General features: G+C 33.8%; 1 protein-coding gene across 6 annotated transcripts in view; it reads right to left on the bottom strand.

Moving 5' to 3' along the window:
* Positions 1-1720: 1720 nt before the first annotated feature.
* Positions 1721-17849, bottom strand: part of tws (protein phosphatase 2 regulatory subunit tws) — a 107257-nt gene continuing 91128 nt past the window's right edge. For all 6 annotated transcript variants that reach the window (XM_081734486.1, XM_081734485.1, XM_081734487.1 and 3 more), the window contains 4 exons: positions 16199-16368; positions 15508-15723; positions 9835-10039; positions 1721-3228 (listed from right to left, as the gene is read on the bottom strand). In XM_081734486.1, the coding sequence (XP_081590612.1) occupies positions 9887-10039; positions 15508-15723; positions 16199-16368 (539 nt within the window). In that variant the 3' untranslated portion in view covers positions 1721-3228; positions 9835-9886. The remainder of the gene's footprint in view (positions 3229-9834; positions 10040-15507; positions 15724-16198; positions 16369-17849) is intronic.

Genomic DNA, 17849 nt, shown 5'->3' with positions numbered 1-17849 from the left:
GCCTACCCCGTATATGCATAAGTATGTTGAAGGTTTGGTATTCCTCCAAACAACTCACCCAACTTGAAGGCTCCGATTCATGTGTGTATCCGAGAGGAATGTTTGGGTGGGTGGTTATATAAGCAGAATAAAATGAACACTGGATTAAGTTAAAATAGTCACAATTTACACTAATATGCAAGGCTCGCCTCTGACCTATACCGTAGAGCAACCAAAACGACCAATTCCTTTCCGGAACGGCAGGTCGTGATAAGCTTCAATCAAAATTTAAAAGCGAAGTGAATGAATTAATCATATCTTACAATTCTTCTTCATACATTGAAGACATTAATGGATGGATGGATGGAGGCAGTTTAGTGCCCCTTTCAGAACCGAGGTTTTATGAAACGTGGACTTAGTTTGTAGAATCCAAACCTCCGTAAATGAATCCTTTTTAGGGTTCCACTTTTACTATATTACACCCAATTCTTGAAGCAACGGTCACATGCAATATAAGGAAAAAGTATCATTTCTATTTCTTGTTCTGAAAATTAAAAAGCAGCCCCAAGTACTGGAAAAACTTATCATTTCCTTGAATTAGAACTCCTTTCAGTGACAGTTTTTTTTTTTTTTTTTTTTTTTAAAATCAAAACTGTTTCAATATCAATATTATTTACCCTACAAAGTCGCTATGAAAAAATACCGTGGATCTTGCGGCGGTTATCTTCCATGTAATAACCCTTCTACAACCTTCATCTCCACTTTCTACTGCGATGAAGAATTACAATAATTATTGCTAACATCGCCAGTTTGGGGAATTCTGTTTCAAATTAATGTCACTATAAATCATTTACACTAATTAATTCATACAACTTTTTCTTTTGTTTCAGAAATATATTTTCCTCGACTTTTTGAGAACGCCCTCCAATACATCTTTTCGCACCTACAAGTGTCGTAGTTTATTGACAAGTGGCTTCCGCAATACTTAGGGTTGCTTTTATATATAAACTTTCAGGGCAAGGAACAGTCTATATAATGAAATAGAAGTGATAGTTTCTCCTTACATCACGTGCTGCACGTAACCATGGTCCCAGACAAGACTGGATTATCGTGAAACTGGTATCCTTAATTGAATAAAGAGTAAGAGGTGCAAGATAGGATATATTATATATATATATATATATATATATATATATATATATATATATATATATATATATATATATATATATATATATGCACCGTAGAGCTTATGTCAGTAATTTATCCATGAATATAGCTCTCTTCTGCAGTAGCGTTCCTGTAAATTTTTGCAACGTTGTTTTATCCTGTACATGTGTAAATCCAAAAGTGCAATAGAACCATTATTTTCTTATTCAATTGTGAATTTTAATCTGGGATTAACAGTTTGCTATTCTATATTGGTAATCCCTCCCGAAGTTCCGATCTCTCGTTGACTGTGCCCACAACACCAGCCATTAAAAGTTGAACAACAAATGGATAACAATAACTATTCCTGCAATTTTTATACAGAATAAAAACTTTATTATTCAGATGCCTGATTCCAGCTTTAAAAAATAATTATAATAAAAAAAATTGAACACTGCCAATATGCTACTCAGAGAAAAGTAGACAGATCAGAACAACAAGCATTCGTATTACCATTTAACTTCATAGGAAGTGAGGAACTTGCACACACTGATCTTATTGCAAAAAATGGGGAGGGGGATTAAAAATCAAATTAATGATAACAACATCTTTTTATTGGTCGTGATTGAGAAGACCAGCTTGTGTCTGTACAGGTTCATATTCTTTCTTATATTTTTATTTATTTATATATTTTTAAATAGGAAAACTACTCTGAAGCATTGCCACCACACTAAGTGGTCTTCATATTTTGTCGATAAAGCGATCAGGATACCCTTGGATACATTCCTTCCGAGAGGGGAGGTAAAAATGTCAATTTATGGACTGCGCATTGGGAAGTTAAAAAAAAAAAATAAATAAATAAATAAATAAATTTGAACAAGCTGAGAAATGAAAATCCGATCAACCAGGTTAACAGATCGTTCAGTCAGAAGGGGTCACATGCATCTTATTTTTTTCAGCATTGTGATGAAGACAGAGTTTTTAAATTAAACCATATTTCAGTAAGTACTGGCCGTATTACAGTATTCGATTTTTTTTTTCGTGTTTCGTCAGTGTATTATCGAATTTCTTAATTTCTACGAAAAAAAGTAAGAGTACAACCAAACATTTGCTTACATAAAAAGCATTATTATAGATAATATATTTCAGACAAAAGCACATTTCTTGATAATATCATCACTGTTGCACCAAAATCCAGGAACAGCTGGTCAAAAAACATTTCATCTTTTAAAAAATAAACATACATATAATATATTTATATATATAAATTACATTCACAATGCTGAGTTACGCAAATTAATCAATTATGCTTGTATTGTGTCTTGAGGAGAAATTCAATTATCTATTTCATCTTGCATTCTGCAGTTTATTATTATGTCTTCGAATTCACATACATGCTCACTCACAATTCATGCATACAGAGATATATACGTTCACACACATTCATACACACACAAACACAAATCACTCACACGCATACAGTTTCTCGGCTTGGCAAGTTCTACCACCATTTCATACGCTCTCCATATTACTTTTCTGAATTATTCATTAGTAACAACATTGCTGCATAGACGGCACTCGTTTCCAGCGATCAAATAAAAATTATGCAAAAAAAGGCTTGAATGTAGAGGTTTCACCCTGTCGGTTGCAGTTATCTTTTTTTTTCCAGATCCGAGATGATTTCATGAAAACAAGCAAGTGATGTAAATGCACAAAAAAATTGATTGACTGTACTCTTCAGTTCATGATTGGTATGAAGGGGATTATTTTTAACAGCACTTTTTTCTTAATTCTTCTGACAAAGCAGCATCATGGCACATGTTCTTCAACTGTTACATTATTTATTTTTCTAAAAAAAAAAAAAAAGTCCGTGTTATTTCTTCTTAAATACATTGCAGCTACTGCAAAATAATGTCTTTGCTCTGCTGTGTTTATTCATCTCATCACAGACATTTTTATTTACCCAGTTCATTCTTTGTTCAATCACAGCAAAAAATTCATTGTCTTCACCCATATACACATCGTCTTCCTCTTCTGTCTTGTTCACTCCACAGACAGATTAGGCACCTTTAAGGCTTTCCTATCAGCAGCGTGTTAATACTAGGGAAAGAAAGAAAAAATTACTTTTTGATAATCAGATTTAACACAATTAAAATCTTAATATTCTCACTTATATCAGCTTTGCCTATTATATACTATAAATAAATAAACTAATTGCTGAGCAAAGGAAAGCAATTTTATTATAAAACTAACATCTTGTGCCAGTTTCGCCAACTAACCATTTGGCTTCATTAACTCTACTTCAGATAAATAATATACAGTTGATTCGCTTTGCTCAGAGATTACTTTATTATTTAATTTAAACCTGTAAAACTGACCGTTGTGCTGTCAAGTTAGGAAACTGACAAATATACTTACAAAAAGCAGTAGAAACTATGTATACTCTCAATATATTTGATTATTCACAAGTTTCCTTATGATCTAGTTTTTGAATTATTTGAAATAAATGTATTTTCTAGTCGCGACTACGTTACAATGAGATCATGTACCTACTTAAAAGTTAATAGAAATACTATACACTTAAGTAACTTTCGCCAATAAAGATTATTCAGATTTTATTTACAATTTTTTGTAAATTAATTAGGTTTTCCTTCTACAGAAGTATTTTTCTACAGAAATACGAGAATATTTACGAGGTACAACAGTATTGGCTGATAAAGTCGGAACACCGCCACCAACACGAAGCCGAGGAACAGTTAGAAACGTGCACAAGGAAAGATCCGGCCGACCACGAAGAGGTACAAGTCTGGTATCTAGTGCTGGGTGTTGCAACATTTCACTCGATCATCGCAAAAAACAGTGAACCACGGAGCGCGCGAAAGTGGGGTGGGCTGGTCAAGCGTAAGACCCATTCTGAAGAGGGCAAAGTGGAAAGTTGACATTCCAAGACTGCTGTAAGCGATAAATGTAGAAGTCGAAGTGAGGGTAGGACAATGAAGATTAATGTGATAGCAAGACGGATTGTTCAGCTAGTCTCCGAACCGAAGGATTGAGTACTGTGAACGGTTTCAGCACATGGTTGGCGAGTATGTGGGATTTGCAGGGAAGTTTGTGTGGACTGACTAGGCGCAATTCAAACTTAATAGTATTGTGAACCGCCACAACGGTCCACTAGTCATTATGCCACATACACTAACAGCCGTAGTTCGGCGTGCAGTTCGACGCAATGGGCGTTGTATAGAAACTGCTGGTGGTCATTTCGAACATACCATAACCCTCTCTCAGTGTAAACAATTGTCACGTTAAGTCAAATTTGTCACGAGATATGGACTACCGAACAGTGAGTGATTTTTTGGACTCCTCTGTAGTTGGTATTGTTCCACATTGGATGCAAGGTTCAATTTGATCTAGCATTAAAACAAAGCCAATAGTGAGCCCATTTTCACCTGTAATATTTAATAGGTATTGTATAATTTGGACAGGATTATAGAATTTTACAGACGCACTGTGGATTTGTAGTTTGACAAGTATTCAATTATAACATGTACGAGTAAAGGAAATTCACAACCTTACATTTCCAAACCTAAGCAGAATTATCTGTCCAATCCGTAATAATTTCTGGTATAATTCATAATTATGTATTTTAGCAGAAGTTTAGTATTGGATTCTACAATGAAATATCGATCTTAGTCGCCTAACTTAACCTAAAATAGGATTATGAAACAATAAGTTCTTGGAAACTTCTAGAGTTACCGTAGAACATATTATATAGACAAATGGATTTTACATATCGTTATATTTTAAAATCAACTTTATATTTCAAATTATCTGATATGGTATTGAGATAAAACTAGACAGTCACTTTCTAAAGTAGTTCGAATTGCAATTCTTTCTTAGTAATTTTATCTGGTAAAATTCATAGCAATAGAACACTTTCCTTTCATGGACAATAATCACTTCAATTTCCGATTAGCTATGTATTGAGGACTTTGCAGATAAAGTAAGCTATGATCAACATCTTACACGCGTCTATTGAAGCAACGACAATAAGTAATTTATTTCTTCGTAATAATAAAAGTATATATGACTATAATGTGATCTATGTGACTATAACTTATTAAATAAATGGATTATGATTTAAGTGTGATAGTGCTTTCCCCGAAATATATAAATGATTTATTTCTGTTCTGTGAAATATATCTTGTCAAATAAAACTCGAGACCCCATATCGTTAAGTTGCACTACTTCAATTTTTATTGCACAGTACATACAACACTCTTTTCATTTTCATGTTCTCAAAATTAAGCATACTAATGTAAAAATTTCATACTTTTAAGTTGTATTGCCAATTTATGAAGAACTCGTTTAATAAAACTATTGAATAATAATAATAATAAACCTATTTAGTGAAATATAACTACACAAACCTCCATTATAGTGCGTGTTGACTAGATTCACGCTGTCCGATTTAAAAAAAAAATTCTATTCATTAAGACACTATGATAAACGGGTGCTCTTAAGCGTAGTATGGATTTTTTTTTCTATGTAACTCATTATTGCACTCTTATTACTATAGAAGAAACTATATCTATAGAACAAGTAGTTAAATGACAAGACTTAAAAACATTATCTTAAGTCATTAACTTTCAAACTTTGAAGAACAGCTCGTTAATGGAGTACAGAGGATAAAAGAAAAATACTACGAGGTAACGAATAATACTATTAAGTGAAGAACTATGTAAGAATTGGTGGACTGAAGTGTGGAAGGAAACGACAGAATTCCACGAAACTTATAGACTAGTTGCTGTCAACCACAAACTCATGTGGTCCAGGATAACATTTAATTTTTAACACTCGCCCAACGGAGATCGGGTCATTTTTGACCCATAAATGTTTTAACTTTTTTCCCCTTTTAACTTACGTACCATGCAGTAACATTTCTATTCTATTACATAAATAAACAATTCTTAGCCTGGGTCTTGAATGACCCAGTTTTCGCTGTTTACGTGAAGGATATTTTATTTGTTTTGTGTACTTCACACCGTTCGATTTGCTATCCTTTTCCTCACTCTGCATGATCATTTCTATTTTTCACTTAGAATGCTCCAAATGTCAGCTGTCTTGCCAGGTGGCAAAACATTTCCCACAAAACGGGAAACTCATATCAGTGGCCGGAATGCGGGATATTTCCTTCCAAATATGTAGGATTCGAGATAATTTTCTTCAAAGTATGTACCAAAGAAAACGCATGGTGCAACTTTTGTGTGTATATATGCATATCTGGGTATGTGTGTGTGTTATTTATTTGCGGGAAACATTGAATCTTACTGAAAAATTTCATGTCTCCGGAGGCAAATTTCCCCTCACGAACAGGTAACACTGCCTGTCAGAGTAAATATCAAACTGAGGGACGAGTATATATTTTGATAACTAGACCAAGACCAACAGTGGCGGGTCTAGCCTCGGCCAGGGATCCCCCCCCCCCCTTTGTTTTTTGAATGAAAAAATAATTGAAGATATTATTTATATATTTTTGAAAGTTTATAGTAAACTATCATAGTCTGGGTTCTGGTTGCCCCTTACTTTTGACCTACATCTGCCACTGAAAACCAATATGCTCATCACTAATATATCAAGCTTCAGATTAATTGGAAATCTGGTAATAATACTATGTTTCCTTTAAAAAACAATTAAAATATTGATGGCTCAAAAATGACCCTATCATCGTGGGAAGCGTTAATTTCTAAAGTCCATTCAACGAACCTTCTGATCCAGATGTAAACATTGCAGAATGGTATTACTCCGCCAGTCATCGGATGATTGGCTATCGGTCAGCGCTTCTTTCGAGAAGCACGTGCTTGTATCCTGTCCGTGTTTTACATACTTCCCGCACGCGGCCATATTGTAAACTGTGATTCTCGAGTAAGATGGGTCAAGACCACCTTCTACGCATGCGTATTCTCTTTTAGTGCATTAATTCAATTTAGTTCTTAGATACAATGTTGTTTTTGTTATTTAACTGTAAGGAAATTGCATTTCTGATAATGAGCCTTATAAGCAACAAAAACATTGAAAAACAGCTTATCTGACAATGGATTATTTTCTTCTGCCGCATGGATGATCCAAGGCTCTTTAACCAATAAAATGAAACAATTATCACGTGTATTTGTTTACATGAGGTACTGAACGTTCCTTGAATAAACTTTAGTATCTTCGGTGAGCAAGTGTTAATAGACTGACTACCTAGTATATTTTCTCTTCCTTCTGTACTGGGGCAATCCAAATGAAATCAATCAATTTTCAGGTCAAAGGTTGCTAACAAAATTGATTTATTTTTTAATTTTTTACGTAAGATTGTACCATATTCAGGGAGTTGAAAACGGTATTCATTTATTTTTTAGCCGCGCAGGTTTGTGGCGGCCATTTTGTATAGGCACCTGAGCGTATTTTGCACTTTTCAGAGGATTCCGTTAAATGGTACAACTTTTTAGGTTTCAAAGATGAGTTCAAACCAACACCATATGAAAAATAATGGAATGTACAACATTCTGTGTCCTGTGCATATTGAGACGTAATTTAGAACGTAAAAAACTCTGAACATTGCGGTTGGAAATGGCCATTTTGGAAGGTACATTTTGAAACGAAATAAGTAAGACTCACCTTCAATTCTTTGTCTACATAGAGACTAGATAGTAAAACAACGTCCTAGACAAGTTTCAGATCGGAGAACCATATACTTGATTTTTTGGAAATTTTTAAACTTTGCGAATTTTCGAAAATCGTGTATTTTCATCATCAAATATTTCAGAGGACAGAAGTTAAAAATCCCAAATTTGCACAAAATAGACGATAGTTGTGCAGTTAACAAGTGAGTAGAATTGCATCACTGAGACTTGAGTAGTTTCTGAGTTATAAATTGTTGCAGTGATATGAAATTCACGATTTTAAAAACTGAACAGATGTGCAGCTTTTGTATTGATATAGTATCTCAGGTATACAATTTATCTATGTTTAATCAGAAGAAGTGCAGTCAAACAACAAGAAATTCGAGATTTGCTACTCGTAAAGGAATTATTAATACCAGATCATATAATAGATTTGTACCTCTGACGAAAACACAAATCAAATGAACACTCACAATCAGATGAACTTACTGATTGCAGTACTTCAGTACTTCCAGAACATAACATGTTATCATTTGCACCTAATGATATCCGTAGCCTGGATTTATGACAGATATGGTGGATTGGTAGAATTGAAGACATCAGAAGGAAAATAACGATTATATATATATATATATATATATATATATATATATATATATATATATATATATATATATATCACTTTTTCCATTCCCATGGCCCAAGCACCTCTTTTAAACTATCTACGAATGACAAAGTGTAGGGTGCCAATCACTAAGGTTCACCGGAAACACACGCCCACAAACTTCACAACTCCTACAATACTTTCAATTATTAGTGCCAAACTCTGTACACAAATTAGTCAACTATTTACCTCATTGATGTCTTAACAGCAGCGCTATACGCAGAAAAGAAATAACAGACGACTTTCGTTATTTGTACAAGATATGATTTATGAATTATACATACTTTACCTATTAAACATTACTGTCGTGTTATTTTGACTTTTGCTACAAAGTTTATATTCACTCCAATAGCGCTTCATGGCGTCCCAGTGAAGAAGCTTGTAACTCAGAAACTACTCTAGTCTCAGTGATGCAATTTTACCCACTTGTTACTGCGCAACTATCGTCTATTTTGTGCAAATTTGGGATTCGAAAATTCGCATAGTTTAAAAATCTCCAAAAAATCAAGTATACGGTTCTCAGATCTGAAACTTGTTTAGGGCGTTGTCTATTATCTAGCCTATACGTACACAAAGAATTGAAGGTGAGTCTCATTTATTTAGTTTCAAAATGTACATTCCAAAATTGCAATTTCTAGGTTTCCAACCTCGATGTTCAGAGCTTCTCAACATTCTAAATAACGTCTCAATGTACACAGAACATAGAATATTATCCATTCCATTATCTTTCATATGGTTTTGGTTTGAACTGATTATCTTTAGAACCTGAAAAGTTACAGCGTTTAACGGAATGCACTAAAATGTTCAAAATGCGCTCAGGCGCCTATACAAAATGGCCACTAGGACAAAACCTGCGCGGCTAAAATATAAATGAATACCCGTTTTCAACTTCCTAAATGTGGTACAAACTTAGGTAAAAAAAATTAATAAAAAACTAAATTTTGTGAGCAACCATCATTGGTCGATTTCATTTGAATTGACCCTACTTCGTTGATGTACACCGTGGTCTGAAAGCTAAGTGTTTTCAGTATAATTACGTTAAAACTTCATCTTGTAAGTTATGATACTTCTAGATACTTCCATCACAAATTACTCAACTCTATCGTAAAAGTAATTTTTACTACTATAATCGTCTTCACTGATGCTTTGTTACACAGGTAGGGGAAGAAAGAAAACAATGGTAACGGAGAATCGTTAGGTAAGGAGATTGGAGCCGTACCTGACATTCTTCAGTTAGCACTCTAATACTTCTTTTATCCCTGTGCAACATTTGTACTTTGTTACAGAGCTTAACTAATTTGCGGTATTTATTTTTTTAATGCTCTTTTGAGATTTCTTTGTTCAAACCATATATCAATGTATTTATGTTTAAATTACCTGACCATCCGAGTACTCATGGGGAAAATTCATTTTCTTTCAATCCTCAATGCTAAAACTTATCCTGAAATATGAACAAGTTATTTGTAGCAGCTACTGCAATGATATTTTCTGTAGGATGCCACGCTGTGTGAAGAATTTTTTTGTTGAAATCAAGACAATCCACGCTAATTTCATCCTTTTTTCTTTTTCCTCCAGTGCAAACCTGTAAAAAAGTGAAACTTCATTTAATATTACTAATGTTACCAAATCTTATTGTTACGCATTGAATATAAATAAGGTACAATATACTTTTTCAGATTCTTAACAACTAAAAAAAGAAAACAACGGAATTCAGTAAGTAGGGTTCGCTCAAGCAGATTCAGTCTGGCAAACAGTTGTTTTTTCAGTGTGGTCCACTTGAAAAAACTTGTTTCGGGAGCTTTTATAAATGTGTCGTTATACACTGGATACGGACCAATCAGAAATACCCCCTCCCCTTCCAAACACACACGCACACACACTGAGTTTGGTGACTCATGTCTGGAGAGCAACTGTACATGAGAATAGAGTGCAGACCATGCAGTATATACTGACTGATAACTAATTACAATGTTGATAGGTCTGACTATATGCATTATTTGATTTCAAATATAAAGGTCATTCATTCAACACAAACTGTATCCAACGGACACAAGATACAATTGTAAAATATTTTTTTCCAGTACATCTTCCTACTCGCTAGTAAGACAACAATGAGCCATGTCTAGGTTCATAACCTAAGCCAGCAGATGAAACTGTTTAAATCCTTTTCCGAGATGACAATTACATGACTGCAAAATTTCAGTGTATCTAGAACCACACTTCCACCGCATGCAAGAAAGACGTGGACTGTCCACAAAACACCAAGCTAAAATGCAACTAGAGACAACTGTTTCAAAATTATGGGCTTTATTCTACACTGCGTTTTGAATGAAATAATATATAATTTTTGTGGCAGTTACATATTTTCGAATTTCGGTACTTTTTACTTTCCACCGATAATAGAAAAAAACTGTAGTAATAATGAAAAAAAGTGGTAATGATGATGAGATTTTTGCGGGTACATGCCGAAAAAGTGCTTCAGAATGTCGATCCATTCCACTGTGCACATGCCCAAAGACAACATCGTTTAATGTATCTGAACTAATTATAAGTTTGTTAGATTTTCAATTTTTTCTTTAATTTCCTTCCTAGCCCAAAAGGTAGTTTACTGTAGGGTGACAGAAAACTTTTTCAAAGCCGCCTACAACGATTTTACTTACATTTCAATTAATAACCTATAATATGATATTTCTCATGAAAAAATCCACAAGAGGTGCTTGTTCTTACAAGTGTCTCGAACACGGTTGTGATAACTTTGTTCATATTTCAGTAATAATTACAGTATAGTACGATTTAATGTAAGAAACGGGAGCGAAAAAGTTTAGCGACAGAGATGTACCTTCTATGCATTAAACATATTTTTCACACTTGTTACATTTTTTTACTGTTTTTGATTTCCATTCAAACAGTGAGGAAGGAACTACTGTCAAGGGGGTAAGATCGGATTGCGAAGGTGGAAGTATATCGTCCTTTTGCCGCAACAATTTTTTTATGTATGGAAACGGAGCCCTTAATCAGATTTAAATCCAAGTCATGTTTGCAGCGTTGAAGAAGTTGTTAAACATTCGATTATTGTGCAGTCTCTAATAAATCAATAACTAACTGAATAAATAAATAAATAACTCGATTAAACTCAAAAAATACTCGCTAAACTCCACTTCGGTCCAGATAAAGTAAGTTTTTTAAACTCTTCAGAGAAATTTTAAAAAAAAAAGTTCAATCATGTTCACAGACAGGTGGTTGTTTTCAGAAAATTTCTTGTCTGCTATTAACAATGCCCTTCCGCTGGTCTAGTGACGTGTGTGCGCCTTTCGTGCACGTGGTCCAAGGTTCAATTCCTGATGGGAAAGCACAAAAATTAAATTTCACAATCATTCACTTTTATTAATTACCCGTTATTTTTAGCCTGAAGGGCATGATACTGGGATGTTAAACTGAAAAGTTCCATTTCATATTTGCTAGCAACACTTTGAGCACTTAAGATATGTAGAGGACATCTACACAATATACTAACTGCGGTTATGCGTCCATATGAACTCGACGTTTGAAATTGTGTTACAATAAAATGCATTTATATTGTCAAATATACAAATCAATAAAGCAAATACATGAAAAATGTTCTATATGTAAATTATTATATTAATAAATCTAACCAGCCTTATTGTGAAGAAAACCCATTTAATTTAAATGATTTGACGATTACGAGTGTTGAGTGTCAAGATGGGACTTTTTAACAATAAACAATAATACACAGAGCTTGAAAAATCCACTTGCCTGCTCGCCAGTGTCCGATCAATTGAAAACGTGAATTCAAGGATAAATAGCAGATGTCACTATTTTTTTTTTTTTTTTCATTTGTAAGAGACATGCCAGTAAACAAAATAAAAAAAAATGTATTGGTAGATTTACTGTATCGCAAAGTGATTTTTGTGTATTTGTATAAACACTGTGACTACAAAATGGTCTTGGCTATTAAGATCGTTTCGGCTGACGAGTACTTGCAAGCAAGAGTCCTGATAATAGAGTTGATTATTTTATCTATTACGTTATCAAGTACCTCATCATTACAACCAATTTCTGAATTGGAACCATTTTTGGTTTGGTATTATAATCAGTCATCACCTACAAATTCAATTCTAGGAAAATTCAACCCCAAATGACTAGGAAGAAGTGCCGATTTCACAACTGATAAGTTTGTTTTGAACTCGTGAACGTAAAGGCAGAAAAATTTGTAAATGGGAGATTAATGCTTACAAAATATAAATCTTACTTATACGAATTTTATCTGACAGACAACAATGGAACATTATTATTATTTTATTGCCGGATGGACATGCACGAATTTTGTATTTTGGCATCCAAGAACTGGAAATGAATAAAAGCACTCATACAATATATAGTGAAATCAGGAATTGACATTTAAAAATAATAATAATAATAATAAATATCAATAACAATATACTGTAAATGTTCTTTTGGACATACTTTCAATTCTAATTAATTTTTACAAGGAAGTAATATGAAAAACGGGAAATAAATAAATAAATAAATAAAGCAATAAAAAACAAACTCACAGAAAACATGCAATAACCAATTGAAGAAACAAGGAAAATAAACCTAATATAGAGAATATATTACTTCCAAGAAAAACTCCCACATTCGAAAAAAAAAAAAAAATCTTCTAATATCAACATTTGTTGCACAGCAATAAGAGGGTGCATAAGAAATAAAACACCTTTATATGGTGAAGAAGAAAGAAGACATGTACGAAATCTGGCATATAGAAGTTTTTAATATACAAATATCTTATGTACTTGTATGAACACTGGAAATTCCACTAGTGTAGGGGAACAGGAGGCTAGTATTACAAGTTTATTTTTAATTACTGGATGTAAACCCACAGAATTTGGTGCATGAAAGCTTCCTTTTTTTTCCCCCCTTTCTTTCTTTTTTTTTCCTTTGGGCATAATGAACATGTCATTCACTTGCACAAATTCCAAGATAAAGTGCAAGGAAGGACAAAAGAGGCGCAAAATATTCGAAGAGACATTTGTTAAGGTGAATCACCAACCGGAAGTCAGTACATATTTTAGCTCATTCCCTTAACCACTACACAATCAAACGTTACATATTATAAATATTGTAATATAAGTTATGTTTCAGCTACAACACAAGACACTGATTCATTTAATTGTGTCTCCTGATATCGAAAAAGGTAACAAATAGAAGAAAATATTTGATTCATTTTACAATGAGCACACAAGATGACACTTACTTAGTGTACACTACTGTACACTTACTAGAAATGCTCAATTTTATGAAATGTTTATTTGAATGTGTAAAGTACTTTAGAAGTAACGATCTTATTATGAAATAGATATATTGTTAGACCTTTTTTCGTTACGTTTCACATTTTATTTAAATATTAATTTATATTTAAGGAAACAGATTTTGAAAAGAAACTTACGTAGAACGCCATTATGCGTTGTTGCAAAATTTGTACGTTTAATTCCTGGATTCTAGCGTTGCAGTTCGAGACGCGGAACTTAGCTGTGAATTGCAATAAGAGTCGGAAACTAACTTCTCCAGTAAGTATCCACACAGAATTCCATGATTATTTCTTTTATTATCTGGCACAGTAAAAACACGACACTACCTGGCAACGCCGCACTATTCAAGCGGTGTTTTGCATAGCACTGAGAACACCTAGTGATCCACCTTGATAGTAAATATTTTGCACTCGAACTTCTCACATCACCCGTAAGCCCTTCGTGCCAACGAATTCATACTAATATACAGGAATGAACATTACACGGCTAACTGGTTCCAAGAAATCCACGCGCTATTGAAAACGGCGTTGTTCGAGGTCTATTTACAATGACTTTAAATTAAATTTATTAATGATAAGATTAGGATATTCACATTCAATTTAATAAAAATGTATTTGTATGTGTATATTCTGTTATGACCATGAATCTCGTTCCCACTGTGCATGTCTTCTTACTCAGACAAGTAAAGAATTGGAGACTCACAAAGGAAATGAATTGCTATGTATAGATGTTGGAGTGAGTTAGTAGCAGATTTGTACAAGTAACACGATATCAAGTGGAAATATATTTTTCTAATAAATCCCTATCCGTCCGAATACGCCTCATTGCGTCTCGTGAGGCCTTTGAAGTTGCCAGCATGCAATAGCTTTTGCCATTCAGATTTAAGCAAAGCGCCTGCAATGTCAGTCAATCCGCCATACGCCAATTCTCTTCTAGTTTCGGCTTACAACAATGTTAATCTTATGGGGTCAAAACGGCCCCTTTTAAAATTTGAATGAGAACTGACCAATCTACACAAAATTTGGAATCGACCAGAAAAACGAGATCTCAATATCGAAAGGATTGCGGACAAACATATAAACCTAGCGTTTTAATATACAGATATAGAAGTTGTACAAGCTTCAACTCTAATTAACACACTAAATCCTTTAGATTTACGTTCTATGGTTTACCCCTGTACGCTAAACGAGTCAGATGACTTAAAGCAAATAAATGGTTACAAATTGACGGAATGAGAATGCGCAATAAAATGAGAGAACTCCGAGAAAACTCACGAACACGATGCTGTCCACCACAAACTCTCACGGTCTCGGATCCAACCAGGTAACTTTCGCACCAAAGGTAAGCGTTCTACGACTGACCCACCGTGCCCGATTCTTCAGTTGTATTTAATATCGTCAAATCACAAGCCTCGTTTCAGCTTATAAAATATTTCCATCCATATATTGAATGTATCCGTGCTCTTTAGTGCTTTTATTTTCTTTTTAAAAATGAACTGGTAAAATTATTGTGAATTTGCAGGGATATTAAATATAGACTTATGCAAGATATTCTTGCACCTGAATTCAGTGCCCTTCTTGGAGAACAGAATACAGAAGTTGGGCAGTATTATTTTAATTTTAGTTGCTATTGAAGATGATCCACTTCCAACTTCTTAAACACTTCACTTACAAGTAAACTGTGTCACTTTTTCACTAAACAATACTCGATTGTTGTTTACCTTTCTTGGTTTAAGGATAGTTTTTGGCTTTGCAATTTCCCTAGAGGCCTCAAGAGTTACATCCCGCTTAGTTGTCCTATCGAACATTCGGAAGAAATTATTATATGAACCAGTCATAATAGCAGAATCATTCCCATTCCAACAGCACTCAAATTTGTCAAATATACAATCGTTTTCGTACAATGAGCACAACTTCGACCTAAGGTATTCATGTACCTAGAAAGAACAAAAAAAGAATTGTTTTAAAATACAGAAATAAATAGCATGTAACTTCAAATACATTTGCTAGTTTAGTATGTAAGCATGAGATCTTTTTACAATTAAATACATACGTAAAGCAAGAGGTAACTTAGAGACAAGATCTTCTTGTATTCGGGGAGCAAAATTTCTCCAAACTCTTTCGATGCTCTCTGGCATCTTTTCCAATGTTTGAAACTGCGCTGCTAGACAGCCAACATACTGCTTTTTTTTTTTAACCATTAAGAAAAATTAATTACCAAGGCTACTATTTAGCATACAGGACCATCTTCTATGATAACTATCACTGAAGAAAGTAAAAATTCCAGCATAGATTGTGAGATCTTCCAGACATCTTTCAATCACTTAGAAGAAAATGCAAACCGGGACTGACATTAAACAGACTTTATTAAACTATTTAAACTAATTAATATCTTAAGACAAATTAACTTACTGGATATGATTCTATAGGTTTAGTTTCCATGTGCAAATCCCACACTTTCACTGATAAATAATCCCTAGAGATCATGTAACGACCTGAATTGGAGAGCTTTACATCCGATATACTAGAAATAATTTCCGAGAAAAAACTTCGATTTGTAGGATCTTCAGGTTCTTCAAACACTAGAAAAAGAAGAAAAGAAGAAAAAACAATGGCAATTCGGTTATTCATTGTTAAAACGCTTTTCGTTCTGGAAATTACAATTTGCACATATTTAACAGTAAATAAAAACACTAAAATAAAAACTAGTATTATAGTGAGCGATATTTTTCTTGATCAAGAACTTTTGCTTAAGTTTATATTTGTGTTCAAATTAGGCCAGTATAATAAACTCTTAGGGCCTTATGCAGAGTCAAAATGACGCATTATTAATGACGCAAAATGACTGATATGTTTCTTGCAGTAGTCAGTCTTTTAATGCTAATCAGACGTCAAAACGACTCCGCATAAGGCAGTTAATGTCTATATTTGTGATACATTCCTTAATTTGAACCAAAAAAGTCAGTTTCAAATCTTTATGCCGATTTTCTTTAAACTCTTTATGGATTTTTCACAGCATAATGAAGTTCTTCCCGCTTTAGAGCCTAGCGACTGCCCCCCGACAGAAAGTTTCGGCTTCGTAGGTCATGACAAAGATTCTCTGGAGCCCTGAAAGCTCAACATTCACACTTTTATTAGATTTAAGAGTAAGTAAAATAGAATGCGCAGAGTCAAAATTTACCTACTACATCTACATTCGCGAAAATAATGTCTTTAATATTTCGGATAAAAGTTAATAATTCTGTCATGAAGAAAAAATTAGATCATTACTACATTGTTACGAGTAACATGTTAAAACTTTCATCTTTTACCTCTCTCCCTAGTAAATACTCAAGCTGATTCATGAAAGGCGGGATCAGACAAGTTTCTTTTGCTCCCCGTAGGCCTGACATCTTTCAAAGTTTCATTCAACATGCTGTAATAAACAGCTATATATGCTTGTAAAACTATCTTCATAAACTACGCTTTGATTTTATGAATCACTAGGGGTCAATAGTTAGCATAATTGTCCTAACATGCTTCAAAAATAAGATTATGAATGAAAGACTAACAAACTTCGCGTTGCGTAACAAATATCACATTCTATATGTATTTAATACTGTCTACAGGCATACAGTTATCTGTTGGGGCTTTTTAAATCTCGATGGCATTATTAATGCAAGATGTGGAAAGTAATATTTTGTGATTATACGCAAAATCTGATAAATATACATTGGGTAATTACAAATGAATAAGCGAATTTTACGCGCACACCCATTCTCTCCACCCCACAAAAACAAAAATGCATGATGCAACAATAGATAGTACAGCAATTGCTGCACAAAGTCCCGTTTTGTTCGAACATGGAAAGATAACTGCTGTTTTGGAAGATGACTAGTAACCGGAAGATGGCGGAACACCCATTTTCTCCAGCAGATTTTTCTTAAACATTAATATTTATTTATTTATTTAACAACCACCAGATACAGCTCAGAGGCCATTTTATACTGGATATCTAACAACAACAACAATGGAAAGGATTTGGGAAGGTGTCGGCCAGGGCCTGTTTAGTAGGTACCATCCC

This window comes from Thermobia domestica, chromosome 12 (genome assembly GCF_964235325.1).
Source record: "Thermobia domestica chromosome 12, izTheDome1.hap1.1, whole genome shotgun sequence".
NCBI classification, from domain to species: domain Eukaryota; kingdom Metazoa; phylum Arthropoda; class Insecta; order Zygentoma; family Lepismatidae; genus Thermobia; species Thermobia domestica.
This window is presented reverse-complemented; position numbering and strand designations above follow the sequence as displayed.